General features: G+C 45.7%; 1 protein-coding gene across 1 annotated transcript in view; it reads right to left on the bottom strand.

Annotated features, from left to right (window-relative positions):
• LOC311148937 (centrosome-associated protein 350-like) overlaps positions 1-18,015 on the bottom strand; it is a 43,665-nt gene that overhangs the window by 20,347 nt on the left and 5,303 nt on the right. Inside the window, exons 7-18 of the mRNA XM_084185973.1 lie at positions 17,041-17,154; positions 15,175-15,291; positions 12,584-13,218; positions 12,159-12,283; positions 10,195-11,150; positions 9,943-10,093; positions 9,537-9,679; positions 9,248-9,440; positions 1,089-1,342; positions 813-976; positions 524-634; positions 133-273 (exon numbers count right to left, since the gene is read on the bottom strand). Of these exons, the coding sequence (XP_084042099.1) occupies positions 133-273; positions 524-634; positions 813-976; positions 1,089-1,342; positions 9,248-9,440; positions 9,537-9,679; positions 9,943-10,093; positions 10,195-11,150; positions 12,159-12,283; positions 12,584-13,218; positions 15,175-15,291; positions 17,041-17,154 (3,104 nt within the window). The remainder of the gene's footprint in view (positions 1-132; positions 274-523; positions 635-812; positions 977-1,088; positions 1,343-9,247; positions 9,441-9,536; positions 9,680-9,942; positions 10,094-10,194; positions 11,151-12,158; positions 12,284-12,583; positions 13,219-15,174; positions 15,292-17,040; positions 17,155-18,015) is intronic.

The following is an 18,015-nucleotide window of genomic DNA, read 5'->3' as shown; positions in this document are numbered from 1 at the left end:
TGTCGAGAAGAGCTTTATGTCTAGAAGAAAAAGTCTGACATTTGCAAATACATGCAACAGTGAGGAAACAAACCAAGCCCAGTGACTGGCTGTAGGGACAAGAGTGGAGAGGGAGAGCTAGAGTGTTCCAACCTCTTTGATCTGGCGGGCAGCTTCGGCCGTATAGCGTACAGACACAGCCTGTTGGCTGATCATCTTAGTGGTGGCCTCCTGCATGCCTCCCAGAGATTGCTGCTGGGTCTGGGCCATGTTCTCTTGCAGCTCCACGTGAGCCTGCAACGACACACACACAGTTCTGTTAGTGAATCACACTACACACGTCTAGTTAAATAGCTCCTTTCTCACACTACATGCAGTGAAGTTAGATTGAGTTCTATAAATTATCAAGGTGTTGGCAAATATAAAGCCACCCTCAAGAGGATCAACAATCTACCAAGTTGGTGCATGGTTCTAACTCTAGGTGAGAAGTATGTGGATTCTGCTGAGTTGCCCATGCTAAATGCCAGTGTAGTGTGTACAGTACCCTGGCTGCTTTCTGCCTTGTCTCCTCCAGCTGCCGTCGGGTCTCCAGCGCCTCCTGCTCTGCCTTCACCTTCAACTCATGAAGGTCACGCTCGTGTCGCTGCTGCTGTGCCTGAAAGGTTAGAGGTCAAATGTCAGGACCTATGAAAAAAGGTGAATGAAAACCACCAGAACATAACTACATGCCACTAGCTAATGTTTCAAGAGTGGAGTAGTGCCTATACTAAGCATTGCAAACTCATAAGTGAGCACTCTTCAGGTGCTCTGATTGGTGGGTTGGCCTCCCTCACCTTGAGTATCTGGGCAAGTGAGACACTTTCCTGCTGAGCCAGAGACACGCCCCTTAACCGCTCCACGTCACCCAGCTGACGCACGGACTCCTCTATAGACTCCAGGTAGTGGAGCTCTGCAGACATACGCTGCTGCAACACCCCTGGGGTGTAGTGGAGCTCACCTGGACAACAGAGACGGATAGAAACAAAGAGAGGGAGAGTTAAGACTGGAGTTGTAGACAGGCAATACAGTATGTATCAACACTGCTGAGCGGGTGTTTCTAGGTGGTATACCTGCTGCCTTGGGCTCTGCTCTGCCACCGTGTGTGTCGGCTGGAGATGTGGATTTGCCCCTGGCTGCAGAGGACAAGGATGAGGAGGAGCTGGGGCGGGCTGAGGAGTGAGGGCAGCCGGACCCTAGACCAAGGATGTCTGCCCCAGCTAGGGAGGCGCTGCCTGGAGACACATGAGGAGAACCAGAGCCTGTCGGAGAGCCAGCTGGAGACAGGCTAGGGCTTCTGGGGGACTTCTTACTGTCCAAGCCCAAACTGGAACCAAGAGAAGGAAAAAGAAACACAATTGATTCATATGCATGCATTCTGAAAATGTACAAACTCCCTTTTGTAACTGTCAATTTAAAGAAGGCTGGATTATCATTTGAAAAAGTGTGTGTGGGGGGGGGGGGTGCGGTGATGCTTTAAACCAAGGGTGTCAAATTCATTTTGCCCCGCGGGTCGCATTCAGTCTTAACCGAGGTCCGCACTTAAAATTGCTTATATTATTTCCTTGCCGTCAAAATGTGCAAAAAAATTGCCATATCCATCGCTTTTGGAATTTCCTATGCTCCCTGACTGTCTAGCATTCAAAGACTGTACACAATCTGGACAGAGTGAAAAGACTATAAAATATAGGTTCATTATCATTTCTACCCAGTTTAGATTCGGTTTTGGTCATTTCAATGACAATTGAGATCGTTTTCCCCACTTATTGAAGTGGATTTAACAAGTGACATCAACAAGGGATCATAGCTTTCACTTGGATAGTCTATGTCATGGAAAGTGCAGGTGTTCTTAATGTTTTGTATACTCAGTATAGAACTCAATCTAACTTCACTGCATGTAGTGTGAGAAAGGAGCTATTTAACTAGGTGTGTAGACTGTAGTGAGATTCACTAACAGAACTGTCGTTGCAGGCTCACGTGGAGCTGCAGGAGAACATGGCCCAGACCCAGCAGCAATCTTTGGGAGGCATTCGGAAAGTATTCAGACCCCTTGGCTTTTCCCACTTTGTTACTTTACAGCCTTATTCTAAAATGGATGAAATTGTCCCCCCCCCCCCCATCATCAATCTACACGCAATACCCCATAATGACAAAGCAAAAACCGTTTGACATTTTTGCAAATTTATATAAAAAAATATAAAAAAAGAATATGGAAATGTGATATAAGTACTCAGTCCATTTACTCAGCACTTTGCTGAAGCACCTTTGGCAGCGATTACAGCCTCGCGTCTTCTTGGGTATGACGCTACAAGCTTGGCAAACCTGTAATTGGGGAGTTTCTCCCATTCCTCTCAAGCTCTGTCAGGTTGGATGGGGAGCGTCGCTGCACAGCTATTTTCAGGTCTCTCCAGAGATGTTAGATCGGGTTAAAGTCTGGGCTCTGGCTGGGCCACTCAAGGACATTCAGACACTTGTCCCGAAGCCACTCCTGCGTTGTCTTGGCTGTGTGCTTAGGGTCGTTATCCTGTTGGAAGGTGAACCTTCGCCCCAGTCTGAGGTCCTGAGCGCTCTGGAGCAGGTTTTCATCAAGGATCTCTCTACTTTGCTCTGTTCATCTTTCCCTCGATCCTGACTCCCAGTCCCTGCCGCTGAAAAACATCCCCACAGCAGGATGGTGCCAGGTTTCCTCCAGACGTGACACTTTGCATTCAGGCCAAAGAGTTCAATCTTGGTTTCATCAGACCAGAGAATCTTGTTTCTCATGGTCTGAGAGTCCTTTAGGTGCCTTTTGGCAAACTCCAAGGGGGCTGTCATGTGCCTTTTACTGAGGAGTGGCTTCCATCTGGCCACTCTACCATAAAGGCCTGATTGGTGGAGTGCTGCAGAGATGGTTGTCCTTCTGGAAGGTTCTCCCATCTCCACAGAGGAACTCTGGAGCTCTGTCAGAGTGACCATCAGGTTCTTGATCACCTCCCTGACCAAGGCCCTTCTTCCCCAATTGCTCAGTTTGGCCAGGCAACCAGCTCTAGGAAGAGTCTTGGTGGTTCTAAACTTCTTCCATTTAAGAAGGATGGAGGCCACTGTGTTCTTGGGGGCCTTCAATGCTGCAGAATAGTTTTGGCACCCTTCTCCAGATCTGTGCATCGACACAATCCTGTCTCGGAGCTCTACGGACAATTCCTTCGACCTCATGGCTTGGTTTTTGCTCTGACATGCACTGTCAACTGTGGGACCTTATATAGACAGGTGTGTGCCTTTCCAAATCATGTCCAATCAATTTAATTTACCACAGGTGGACTCCAATCAAGTTGTAGAAACATCTCAAGGATGATCAATGGAAACAGGATGCACCTGAGCTCAATTTCGAGTCTCATAGCAAAGGGTCTGAGTACTTATGTACAGTGAGGAAAAAATGTATTTGATCCCCTGCTGATTTTGTACGTTTGCCCACTGACAAAGACATGATCAGTCTATAATTTTAATGGTAGGTTTATTTGAACAGTAAGAGACAGAATTACAACAACAAAATCCAAAAAAACGCATGTCAAAAATGTTATAAATTGATTTGCATTTTAATGAGGGAAATTAGTATTTGACCGCTCTGCAAAACTTGACTTAGTACTTGGTGGCAAAACCCTTGTTGGCAATCACAGAGGTCAGACATTTCTTGTAGTTGGCCACCAGGTTTGCACACATCTCAGGAGGGATTTTGTCCCACTCCTCTTTGCAGATCTTCTCCAAGTCATTAAGGTTTCGAGGCTGACGTTTGGCAACTCGAACCTTCAGCTCCCTCCACAGATTTTCTATGGGATTAAGGTCTGGAGACTGGCTAGGCCACTCCAGGACCTTAATGTGCTTCTTCTTGAGCCACTCTTTTGTTGCCTTGGCCGTGTGTTTTGGGTCATTGTCATGCTGGAATACCCATCCACGACCCATTTTCAATGCCCTGGCTGAGGGAAGGAGGTTCTCACCCAAGATTTGACGGTACATGGCCCGTCCATCATCCCTTTGATGCAGTGAAGTTGTCATGTCCCCTTAGCAGAAAAACACCCCCAAAGCATAATGTTTCCACCTCCATGTTTGACGGTGGGGATGGTGTTCTTGGGGTCATAGGCAGCATTTCTCCTCCTCCAAACATGGCGAGTTGAGTTGATGCCAAAGAGCTCGATTTTGGTCTCATCTGACCACAACACTTTCACCTAGTTCTCCTCTGAATCATTCAGATGTTCATTGGCCAACTTCAGACGGGCATGTATATGTGCTTTCTTGAGCAGGGGGACCTTGCGGGCGCTGCAGGATTTCAGTCCTTCACGGCGTAGTGTGTTACCAATTGTTGTTTTCTTGGTGACTATGGTCCCAGCTGCATTGAGATCATTGACAAGATCCTCCCGTGTAGTTCTGGGATGATTCCTCACCGTTCACATGATCATTTCAACTCCACGAGGTGAGATCTTGCATGGAGCCCAAGGCCGAGGGAGATTGACAGTTCTTTTGTGTTTCTTCCATTTGCGAATAATCGCACCAACTGTTGTCACCTTCTCACCAAGCTGCTTGGCGATGGTCTTGTAGCCCATTCCAGCCTTGTGTAGGTCTACAATCTTGTCCCTGACATCCTTGGAGAGCTCTTTGGTCTTGGTCATGGTGGAGAGTTTGGAATCTGATTGATTGATTGCTTCTGTGGACAGGTCTTTTATACAGGTAACAAGCTGAGATTAGGAGCACTCCCTTTAAGAGTGTGCTCCTAATCTCAGCTCGTTACCTGTATAAAAGACACCTGGGAGCCAGAAATCTTTCTGATTGAGAGGGTCAAATACTTATTTCCCTCATTAAAATGCAAATCAATTTATACAATTTTTGACATGCGTTTTTCTGGATTTTTTTGTTGTTATTCTGTCTCTCACTGTTCAAATAAACCTACCATTAAAATTATAGACTGATCATTTCTTTGTCAGTGGGCAAACATACAAAATCAGCAGGGGATCAAATACTTTTTTCCACTCACTGTAAATAAGGTATTTCAGTTTTGTGTACAAAAGTTTATAAAAACCTGTTTCCGCTTTGTCATTATGGGGTATTGTGTGTAGATTGACGGGTAAAATTTTTATTTAATCCATTTTAGAATAAGGCTGTAACGTAACAAAATGTCGAAAAAGGGAAGGGGGACTCAATATTTTCAGAAGGCACTGTACATATTCATTTTTTTACACTCAAACCCACCACGGGCTGGATTGAATGGGCTCGGACCATTCAGTATGTTAAACATTGAGACACGGAACCTTTCCTACTTTGATTCAGTTCAGGTATGTGTGCTATACTGCCAGAACACTAAATTAACAAGCTGAAATGGAGAACCAGTGACTAACAGAATCAAGAAAAGGGGGCCCCAGGAAAGCCATCCGAAGGCCTACAGTATGTGAAGAAGAAACTGTTTCAATGAACATATTGTGCTGCTTTGAGCCAAGCGAATGGGCAAAGATGTCTAATCTACGATTAGTAGACAGTGCTCCATCTCTCCTGCTCCAACTGCCATTGTACACAGTGCTTTACCTAACTAGAGAACAACTGCTGCATTAAGGACTTGATCCTGAATGTAATCGCTATCACATCACGCAGACAGAAAGGTATGGAGGGAATCTGCCACCTGGGCTTCAAAAAACACCATTGGGGAGGCTCAAATGACCCAGGAGAAAAAAACTGCCTGGCAACATGCCCATTTTGCAGAGGGGAGATTTGACAAACTCGCTGCCCAACAAAAGAGTCAGTGTTAGGCTGCCATGAGGCAGGCTGCTGTAGACCCTTCAGCAACAACCAGAGCAACAGCCAAAATACTATTTTCCCTGGCACTCTGAACTAGACTTCCTAAACACATTTGAATCATTAGTGCTTAGCCTCAATGCCCAGATATATAACCACAGCAAAATAGGCATTCTAGAGTGTTGAGTTAGCTAAGACCTTACGATGTGTAAGTCGCGCGTCAATTTTACTTCAGTAGTCCTTGTTTTGTAGTCTAAGAATGAGCCTCAAATTTGCATTGTCAGTCATGAAAACACGGCCATTTAAGATATAAACTGTATACGTATTTCCAGGTGAATGAACTTACATTTTTTATGTATTTGACGGCCAAGAAGAAGCATGAAGCCGAAAGGTTACATCCTTTTCATTAAAACTACACAAACTACAAATCTTTGAACAGCTCGCCGGTCTACAAACTATTTTTTTTATTGTAAAATAAATCTAATATAAAAACACACACGGCCTGTAACTAACGGGTTCATTGAGTCCTCAGCTCAAGCAGGCACACTCCAGCATTTCAAAAAGAAGCAGGAAATGTAGTCCAAATGAGACTAACTTTCAGCAATATGTCTTACTTCTTGAGCGTCAAATACACTACATGACCAAAAGTATGTGGACACCTGCTCGTCGAACATCTCATTCCAAAAAGTTGGTCCCCCCTTTGCTGCTATAACAGCCTCCACTCTTATGGGAAGGCTTTCCACTAGATGTTGGAACATTGCTGCGGGGACTTGCTTCCATTCAGCCACAAGAGCATTAGTGATGTCGGGCACTGATGTTGGGCGATTAGGCCTGGCTCGCAGTCAGCATTCCAATTCATCCCAAAGGTGTTCGATGGGGTTGAGGTCAGGGCTCTGTGCAGGCCAGTCAAGTTCTTCCACACCGATCTCAACAAACCATTTCTATATGGACCTCACTTTGTGCACAGGGGCATTGTCATATCGAAACAGGAAAGTGCCGTCCCCAAATTGTTGCCACAAAGTTGGAAGCACAGAATCGTCTAGGATGTTATTGTATGCTGTAGCGTTACGATTTCCCTTCAATGAAACTAAGGGGCCTAGCCCAAACCATGAAAAACAGCCCCAGACCATTATTCCTCCTCCACCAAACGTAATCTATTTTTATTTTAACCCTTTTTCTCCCCAATTTCGTGATATCCAATTGGTAGTTACAGTCTTGTCCTATCGCTGCAACTCCCCTACAGACTCGGGAGAAGCGAAGGTCAAGAGCCTTGCGTCCTCCGAAACACGACCCTGCCAAGCCGCGCTGCTTCTTGACACACGCTCTCCTCCACCAAATGTTATAGTTGGCTCTATGCATTGAGGCAGGTAGCATTCTCCTGGCATCCGCCAAACCCAGATTCATCCGTCGGACTGCCAGATGGTGAAGCGTGATTCATCACTCCAGAGAACGCATTTCCACTGTTCCAGAGTCCAATGGCAGCGAGCTTTACACCAATCCAGCTGATGCTTGGCATTGCGCATGGTGATCTTAGGCTTGTGTGCGGCTGCTCGACCATGGAAACCCATTTCATGAAGCTCTCGACGAACAGTTCTGGTGCAGACGTCGCTTCCAGATGCAGTTTGGAACTCGGTAGTGAGTGTTGCAACAGAGGACATAATTTTTTATGCGCTACGCACTTCAGCACTCAGCGGTCCCAATCTGTGAGCTTGTGTGGCCTACCACTTCGCAGCTGAGCCGTTGTTGACAGGGGCAGCTCTGGCAGGGCAGAAATTTGACGAACTGACTTGCTGGAAAGGTGGCATCCTATGACGGTGCCACGTTGAAAGTCAGTGAGCTCTTCAGTAAGGCCATTCTACTGCCAATGTTTGTCTATGGGGATTGCATGGCTGTGTGCTCAATTTTACACAACTGTCAGCAACAGGTGTGGCTGAAATAGCCAAATCCACTCATTTGAAGGGGTGTCCACATACTTTTGGTGATGTAGTGAATTTTGATAAAAGGCATCGGTTATGACTAAATCCATAACATAATTGTGTACAAAACATTAGGAACACCTTCCTAATATTGAGTTGCACCCCCTTTTGCCCTCAGAACAGCCTCAATTCGTAGGGACATGGACCCTACAATGTGTCGAAAGTATTCCACAGGGATGCTGGCCCATGTTGACTCCAATGCTTCCCACAGTTGTGTCAAGTAGGCTGGATATCCTTTGGGTGGTGGCCCATTCCAGATATATGCAGGAAACTGTTGAGCATGAAAAACCCAGAAGCGTTGCAGTTCTTGACACAAACCGGTGTGCCTGGCACCTACTACCATATCCTGTTCAAAGGCACTTCAATCTTTTGTCTTGCCCATTCACCCTCTGAATGGCACACATACAAAATCCATATCTGAATTGTCTCAAGGCTTAAAAATCCTTCTTTAACATGTCTCCTCCCCTTCAACTACACTGATTGAAGTGGATTTAACAAGTGACATCAATAAGGGATCACAGCCTTCACTGGGATTCACCTGGTCAGTCTGTCATGGAAAGAGCAGGTGTTCAATGTTGTGTACACTCAGTGTATATAATGGGTACACCATTCTATTGGGTCCTGAACTGAAAAGACCCCATTCATTCGCTGCTCAGGACTGACAGAGACTGAGATGTATCTTTATGTTGGCAAAGAGACTCTGTAGAGAGAACACTGTGGCTGATGTGGTGTCCAAGTTTACTCCAATAATCTCTCCAGTCACTTGAAATGTGTAAATATTATGGGTGGTGGTCTTTGGAAGCCAGGGACCACTTAATATTTTTATTTTACCAGGCAAGTTGACTGAGAACACATTCTCCTTTACAGCAAAGACCTGGGGAATAGTTACAGGGGAGAGGAGGGGGGATGAATGAGCCAATTGGAGGCTGGGGATGATGGTGGGGCCAGATTTGAAATTTAGCCAGGACATTGGGGTTAACACCACTACTCTTACAATAGGTGCCATGGGATCTTTAGTGACCACAGAGAATCAGGACACACCGAAAGATAGCACCCAACACAGGGCAATGTCCAAAATCAGTGCCATGGGGCATTGGGATATTTTTTTTTGCCCAGAGGCCCTCCTACTGGCCATCCAACACAACTTCCAGCAGCATCTGATCTCCCACCTAGGGACCAACCCTGCTTAGCTTCAGAGGCAAGCCAGCAGTGGGATGCAGGGTTGTATGCTGCTGGCTAACAAGGAAATTGTGTCTCAAACCTGAAGTGAGACTGCACAGTGAAACGAATAGACCAGAAACTCAAGTAATTGAAAGGAGCATTGTGCCCATATATGCCAGCACCAATAATATCCCCACACAAATGTGCTCCGAGATTGTAAGAAAACCAAGAAGCTCAGGAAAGAAGGAAATACCAGTAATCACTGAAGGTCAAGGAGGATATTCAAGCTCCAGGGAATCCCCCTGAGCCCCTCAGAAGTGGTCTGGGCTGGAATGCCTTACCTGCAGTGTGAGTTGCCCGAGGCGCTCCCTAGTGTACTGTCAGTGTACGCACTCTTCACCAGGCTGTGGATGGAGCTTCTCTCAGAGGCTGAGCCTCCCCGTCTTGAGTCTCTAGATAGGGCCTCTGACCCCGGAGAGCAGGGGCTGCTCTGCTCCTCCACCAGAGTGGCATCACTCTTGTCTGAAGCAGCGCCTAAAGAGATGGGAGACACTTACACTAGTAAGAAATTATCACTTGGTGGCATGATTTCAGGGGAAGTGGTTATTTTATTTTGTGGGAAAGTCTCACCCCTTTTCACTGAGCCCTTTGAGTGAGGTGAAGATACTGGAGTGGAGCTTGAGGAGCGATGGGATGGCAGGTCTACAGTCCGGGTGTCATATGGGGACCTGCGACTCATCAACTCATCATAGTGACTGTTCCCACTGGTGATGCTGCAATGAGACGTCGAGATAGAATGTGGTTTAAGTCCCACATCAAACAACCACAAACAGACTACTGAGACAACTTCAAAACAGCAGGTCACATCTGGTGAGTTGAACTCCTCGCCAGTCTTCTCTGTCAGTCTTGTGACATTAGTGCCATCTTGTGGTTAATCCTATCATTTTTACAGGATTTTGAAATCATGTTTCTATTGCATGAGAGAGGTATTCAGATAGCAACACATGTCATGTGACAGTGGTAGAAACCTCCTTACCTGCGTCCCTTGTATCGTTTCTTAGACTGGCTGCTGCTACGGGACGACACAAAGTCATCCTCATACACTGGCGCCCCATCCACCGAGCTGGCTGCAGAAGGGCCACAACGCACAGCAGGGGAGCTCCTGTCTGCTCGCTCCTCCCCTCCAACTGCTGGGAGAAGCCAGAGGAACAGACTATGGGTTAAACATTCGTTCTTCATTCAAAACACTTCTAAGGATAGGGTTGGGTGTGTAAATGTGTTGGCTAACCCTTGGTATGGTTGTGCAGGTGGTTCTTAGTGAAGATGTTGATGACGCTATGAGAGCTTCCCTTGGCCAGTTCCTCCCATGGGCCTTGGCTGCTGTCCCGTGGCTGAGAGAAGGGGAGGGTGCTGAGGGCTGGGTACTTCTCTGCCGCTCTCTGGAAGTGGGAGATGGGCTGGAAGCCCTCCCACTGGGCCGCACAGAAGTCCAGTGCCACGAGACACTCTGCTGGTTTGGGGACCCTCGTTATGTGCATGCGGGGGCTCCCATTGCCCTCCGACAGGCTGCCCTCACTCAGCAGTGGGCCCTCACTGATGGAGTCACCGCTGGAGTCATGGAGCTTGGTCTTCCTCGCTACTTCAGGGTGCTCCTCTGGCCGCTTATGGGAGCCGAGGCCTGGGGCTGTCTGGGGCCTGCTGCCTGAAGCAGTGGCCCCGTCTCTCTGCTCTCTGAAGCTGTGCGGGTTGCCTACCCCTGGGAGAGCTCCGTCGTATGAGCTCTGGCCAGCACTCAGGAGCCTCTGGATCCTCAGGGCCAGCTCGTCAGCAGCGTCAGCGCTCTCTCTGACCGATGGGCTCACAGGCTTGGCCCAGCAGCAGTCGTCTTGAGGCTGAAGATGGGTCAGACCGGTAACATCCATGTCCCTTGCACAGCCATAGTTGATCCCTGCCCCAGCCAGTTTCCGCGCTTCACTCTCTATGCGGGTGGACATGGATGCAGCTGTGGCTTTCAGGGCCTCAATGCGGTTCATCTTGGTTTTGATGGCTGCTCCTGTGAGAGTGGAGTGCTGAGGCCTGGCTGGAGGGCTGGTTCCCCTCCCCCCAGAGCCCCCTCCTGTTTCCAGGCCCAGGAGCTGGGAGAAAAGCTTGTCTGTGGGGGGAGCCAGAGCACTGGAGGGTCTGACTGCAGGACTCAGACGGTCTGGCTGCAGCCACAATGGAACTCCCAGTCCCACTTCATTCCTACAGGAGAAAGAGAGTGGAGGATTGGTATTCAAATATACATTTTCTGTTACTTAAACAAAGGGCTTGGAAACACTCAAAATATTGTTTTATGGATTCACAAAGTCCTTTAGTATATGGACCCATAACAACTTTTAGTACAAAGCAACACTGTCCATAGGAGACTATGTCAAAGGTTTACAAGGATTTAAGACATCTAAATATGCAGGAAGCCATTAAAATATGTGGCTTGTACTGTCTAACCATGACCTTCTGAGAGCAACCGTTGTGTTAACTATATAAGCAAAATAAATTATGGGCCTAGGATCAACTCAAGATTCCAAGAACTGTATAGCAACTCAAGAGTTTATGAACATATGCAGATGACAGTTACATACCGTAATGTTTACCCTACGCGAGGACCAGACAAATATTTACACAGCCATCTGAAGTTATAACTGTTGCATCTAAACTAGCACTGGAAGTGCCCTATTTTATGGTTAACCGAGCATACTAGGTAAATAAGTAATAAGGAAGTTAACTTAAAGCTGATTTACCTTTCTTGTACCTTATTTGTGGAACAATCTTCAAAATGTTCTTAAATTTGATGTTCTGGTGCCTCTAGGGCAATTCAGAAAGCTGATTGAGGACCTTATTACTGATTAATGTGTTTGTTTTTTATGAGCATGTTTTTCTTTCTGCTTGCATTTTGTATTTATATTGATGTGTGTATTTTTTGTAATTTCTGTAATTCAGGGCTCATCTGTAAAAAGAGACCTTGGTCTCAGTATGACTCCCTGATAAAAAATAAAGGTTAAATAAATAAAATACTCCATGTTCTGAAATGCTTCTATGGAAACAGACTGTTTAGAAACAAATACATCCTTACTGGCTCTGTTCCTTCGCTGTGAGGAAGTAATATGGCTCTATGCTTTGTTTTGGGCCTCTACACTAGCCAGTGCTAGTGGAAAAGGTAACATATAATCTGTAATGTGTGTTTGTGTTTTACTGAGGTGTGTGTGTGCTGACCTGGAGAGTGGAGGGGGATGTGGCTCAGACAGAGACAGGTCACTGCTAGAGGAGGCACTCTGGGGTCTCTCCTGCCTCTTGTTCTCCTTGTCCGACTCCCCGGATGGCTGGTATAGGGGCCTCTGCTAAAGGAGAACACACCACAAATAACTCGCAGCTAGTTTCACTCACCACAGGAGGTGTCATTTCCTAAAGGCAACTTGACTACATTAAATATGAGCAATAGCATTATATGTCCAGAGTTATAATGAGGGTTATTCTACATGTCACCATTTCACATATTTGCCCTTTACATAACAAGGGCAGCTATGAATTACATTTGACACACCATACCATGCTCTGCACCCCCATTTTCACTAAAGCTTGCCATGTGAGTAAGGGGACAGTGAGAGCTTCATCCCCACTACAACTAAAGATGCCTTTACCTGGTGGATGACTGTGGTAGCAGCTGGCTGTGTCTGGGAAGGCAGAGGTTCCTCTACTAGCTCAGCCTGTTCCAGTAGTAGTTTGGTGTAGGTCTCCTGCAGGACTGGTACTGCAGGGCCCTTATTGGCTACCCCCTCTCTCTGCTTCCTGTAAAGCTCCTGTAGACGTTGGCTCCTCCTCTCCGCCTCCTCTCTCTGGGCCCTTCGCTCCTCCACTAGATGTCTCTTACGCTCCTCCTGTTGCCGGGTGATGTACTGGCGCACAGAGTCGGCGTCATAGTGCCTCTTCTTGGGCCCTGGTTCTGAGGGCTCTGGCTTGTTGCGCTTGGCGGGGCTGGCAGTGCGGGAGACCCGTAAGGAGGAGCCACCAGCCGTCCATGCTGTGGTTCTGGCCCTGGGCTCCGCTGGACCTCGCTCCTCTGCTCTGCGCTCCAGCTGCAGGTCGTCCAGGATGCCCTGGATGTCTACAGACAGGAGGTCTGTGTTGGGGGCTCTGTCCTCGGCTGGGCCTGCAGACAGAGGGTCTGGGGTGGGCTGGGTGGTCCTGTCCCGGCTACAGGGTCTCTCTGAGCTGCTCGGTCTGGACCGACGGTTCAGCACTGGACGGGGGTCAAAATTTGACCGAGGACGGGATCCTGGAAAAGATTTGTGACGACACAAGGGGTTTGTCTTGATTGGTTACTAAATGTTATTGTGAATTGAAAGGAACATGTGTTTTGAGTGCATGGTTAGGGGGAAAATAGTGGTAGCTATTAGTGCTGTCAAAGTTAAAGCGTTACAATTAACGTCAATCTTTGCTACGCATTTAATTGCATCTCAATTCGTCAGCCAAAAGTCTGTTTCCTCACAGACCCTTTTAAGCGCAACACACTCTGTGCTGTTGGTCTCCTAACAGCAGCAGCTGTAGAGTGGCTGCCTCTCTTGCAGTGCTAAAACAACTATGCGCGCAGCTTTGAGCAACAATTCTGAAAGAAACCGTAGAAAGTTCAACCATACACTTTCTCAGGTGTTTCTTTAAATAACAGAACACACTTCATTTGCACAGAAGTAGCTAGCTTGTTAGGCTAACGCTAGCTAACCAAACGAGAATGTTTAGAATGCCATGGCCGAATATCTCTAGATTAAACTCTGATTTTAAATCACAACAGGACATTCCATTTAGCTACTGATTTTGTGGTAGTCCTCAGGTCAAAAGATTTAACCATATGATCCCAATTCTAGTAGCAGCAGCTTGTGACTATTTCATGTTGAAGAACATGGATAAGAAGTAGTCTAGGCTAGATCTAATAGCAGTATGATATTTTACATGGACTCAGACATGGCTGATCTGTTGTTATTCAATTGTCTTAGCATATAGTTTATTTTGCGTTTTCTTCCCCTATAATTAAAATATATTATTCCTACAACACAATGTGATGCGTTTTTAATTTAAACATTTTTAATTAGGGTCAAATTTGAGATTAATCGCAGTTAACTACAGAAAACCATGCAATTAACTTGATAAATGTTTGCAATCGTTTGAAAGCCCTAGTAGCTATATCCAGATAAGACATCTACAATTATTTAAATAAATGTTCTGTCTGGAGCTCAAGTTTTAATGTCACATGCACAAGTACAGTGAAATGCCTTTCTTGCAAACTCTAACCTCAACAATGCAGAAATCAATATAGCAGTAAAAAAGAAAGACTGGCAGTACAACCCTTTAAGCAGCCTCAAAATGCTTCACTCACACCCCCCCCCCCCAGAAGAGACGACAACCTCTTTATTTATTTATATTATTTTAGCCATGCCGACTGTATGTTGTCGTGCACTGTATGCCTTTTAACATGTAATAAACAAACAAAAAAACATGACCACTACATACTGTAACACTATCCACTACTAACACGGTCTCAAAAATGTTGTGTGTTCTACCAGACCACCAACTGTCTGCTTTTTCATAGTTCTTACTGATTAGTTCTTACACTAATAATTCAATATTAAACGGATTATGGCAGTTGACAGATTATGCAATAGTCATGTAAAAACCTTACTCTGCTTATCTTAAATCGGTGTAAGGTCAAAATCTAAGTAAGCATACACCAATTAAAACACCTGGTTTTCTGAGTAATCTTTCGAATTATTAGGACATGTAAACACCTTAAATCGGCGTTTCAGCTGTGTATTTGATATGACATGTGCTAGCGCCAGCCGACCGAGCCTCCCTCTTTAGCACGAGTGAAGAGTTAGGAACAACTCAATGTATGAGTCTTAGAAGTAGTTTTCACATACAAACTCTGCTTCCCAAAAATAACATGTTCACTGCGGTAGAATGTTTATTTTGATTGGAAATGTTCTTCATTCATCAGAGTGCCATCAGGTAGCCTTTTCAGATGTGTCCATGTAAACAGGATTATTAGGGGAACCGTTCTTCTTGCACAGCATGTAAATGTTTTAATTAAACTATTATATTAATCTGACTATCCACAATAATCGCATTATTGTGTGAATGAAACCATACTCTTTACTGTGTGATGTAGTGGAGGGGGAGAGGAGAGAAGGCCAAGTAGAGCAGAGATGGTTGAGGGTAGTAGATATGTCTCCCAACCCACCTGTCCTGGCCAGTCTGTCTGTGGGCTCTGGCTTTCGCTCTTGAGGCAGACGTGGAGCGGGACCCAGTACCATCTTCACCAGCTTCTGACCCTCCTGCCATGACGTGGTGCTGATCACTGCAGCAACAGGGAACACACCACGAAAACACACGGAAAGGTCATGATCGGTGTAGAGTTCTGCATTAATTACTTATGGCAGGATTGTTTATCAGACAGCAAAGACTTACAACTTAAAGCTAGAATCCGTAATTGAAACAAAGCGGTCAAACCGCCTCGGTTTTGGTGAAAAGCTGAGGGATGGGCCTGGAAAAATGTAACTTCTCAAAGTCATAGACAGCGTTATGGATGCAAGGACTGACCATCCATGATATCAAAATTAGAGTTTTAACTATGTTTTGATGCTATACAGTGTTTGTTTAGATTTACATTGTTACAAACATTGGAGTAAAACAAGCTTCTATTTTGGGTTCTGATGAGGCATTTATAAGTTATATTCTTCAAGACTTAACGGGTACATACATTTCATTTATAAGTCAAAAAATGTATGTAGCAACAGCTTATTGCCCCTTGAAAATTTATAAAATAACACCCAATACTGTTTTACTGAAGTGATATTCACGTCGCCAAAAGAGACACATAATGATGTCGTCTCGCCCAAGTATGATTGTCTTTGGAGAGAAATTCTTTAAGAGTTGCATCATGCAAATGTAATGAGTTTGGCTCAATTATGCTAAACCAAAGTTGAAAATATAAAACATTGCTTCATAAAAAGGTGTCAGCCCTGCAGTGAACAAGGGATCTAACACAAAGCACAGTGTTGCTGGATTCATTTTGAACAAATGGAACATTAACATTTCTAAATTCTTCCTTGACTTTGAAAAACATAGCCTACTGATTTGCTCTACAAAGCAGGGGCTGGTGTTAGGCCAGCAGCTCTTTCTGTTTGGTAAAGGAGCCAACGGAGCTGAACTTGATCATAGATTTCAGTGGGCTATTTTTGTTGAGCGGGCTGCGAGCAGAGTCCAGTAGCAGGATGACCGAGTAAGACTAGGCTAAACCACACTCATCTCACTTTCCACTGCACTGGGAAGAACACACACACACAGAGACAGACAGACAGACAGACAGACAGACAGAGCGACAGAGCGAGAAAGAGAAAGGAATTGGCCCAGTACAGGGTGGCTGTTCTCAGCTGTCAGCGAGCTGGTATGCCCAGCCCAGCAGAACTGCGCCGCATCTGCATTCCAGCTACAGTGTGCATCTAAGCTGCGGCTTGCTTGCAATCAGCATGCGATACATTCTGGACATTCCCTTTGCAGATAAGGGACTTAATGGTGCACTTACAAACAGAGCTCCCGAGTGGCGCAGCGGTCTAAGGCACTGCATCTCAGTGCTTGAGGCGTCACTACAGACCCCCTGGTTCGATTCCAGGCTGTATCACAACTGGCCGTGATTGGGAGTCCCATAGGGCGGCGCACAATTGGCCCAGCGTCGTCCGGGTTTGGCCGTCATTGTAAATAAGAATTTGTTCTTAACTGACTTGCCTAGTTAAATAAAGGTTAAATAAATAAATAAAAGAGGCCTGTTGACTAGCACACAGTTAAGAAAGGCCTACTGTGGTACGGGCCTGCCAGATGTATTCACTATACGCCTGCTCAGGTTCAGTGTGCATACCGCACAGTAACTGATGAACCAAAATAAATGTGAGAGGATTCCCAGTTTGTGAAAGACCCCTTGGCTTTGTGATGTATTATCACCTACACACACAATATTGGAGGAACTTTCACGTCTTCTATTGAATGCATAGAACCAGGATGAGTAAGCACGAGAGACAGAGGGAGGGGGAGAAATGAAAAGAGATCCAACCTAGCTTGGTCTCCGGGTCGGGAATAGAAGCTGATTTATGGACTTTCCTCACAGGCTTGGATGGCTTCCTTTCCTTAGCCTTCTCTGTGGGTCGCTGCTTGGGCTTGGTGCTCTCTAAGACGGGGAGAAAGGATACGACATGACAGTTTGAACACCAAAGAGGGAAAAATAACAGAACTATCACATTTCTAAAAAGTTAGTAGCTTCCTGAAAAACATCTGAATGCAAAACAAAGCAATTGAACATGAAGCTTGTGGACTGTGTCAGTGTAAAGGAGGAAGCAGAGAACTTTGGCATCAAAACCTGTGTGGAAGCCCAGGAATCAGCAGAGAGCCAGGGAGGCCAAAGAAAATACAACAATGTTTCTTCAAACAGTCATACAAAACGGCGGGGAAACGTGCAGTGCTGCAGTTGTGGCAAAATGCCTGGAAAGTCTGCTGCAGCAAAAACCTCACCTATTACATTTAGTTATCCTCAATGTAATAGAGGACACTCAGATTTCTTTTTCTCAACATCATCCTTGTCCCAAATAGGATGGTTGATTATTTCTTAAAAGAAAACAGCTGACTGGGATAGGTAAAATAGCGCTTAGTCTTCCTGAAAATACTGGAGCGTATCTAATGCCATCTAATTTCCAGGGCAGTTTCAATGGCAGACCAGCATTTAAGCACAGGAGCTGGAAACCGGAACGTCAAATACATTTATAGCCTAGTATTACAGGGTTTTTCTGGATCAAAACGGGGCTTAGGTGTTGGGCGTGGCAATGGGTGTGGTCAGCCAATCTGAATGGCCCTGGACAATAATATTTTAAGAGGCATCCATCTTTACCAATTTCATGCAATTCTACATGTTCTGCCTTGGAGCTGAAAATATCTTGCAGTTTTAAAGCTAATTTCCTGCAATTCTATGCATTTTGCCATGGCCAATGCTGTGTTCTTCTGCTCAAACATAAAATCAAGCCTCTTGAATTCAGTT

The sequence above is a fragment of the Coregonus lavaretus genome (assembly GCF_964263955.1).
Source record: "Coregonus lavaretus genome assembly, chromosome: 21".
Classification (NCBI taxonomy): Eukaryota; Metazoa; Chordata; class Actinopteri; order Salmoniformes; family Salmonidae; genus Coregonus; species Coregonus lavaretus.
Note: the sequence above shows the minus strand (reverse complement) of the source record. Positions and strands in the feature narration are given on the sequence as shown.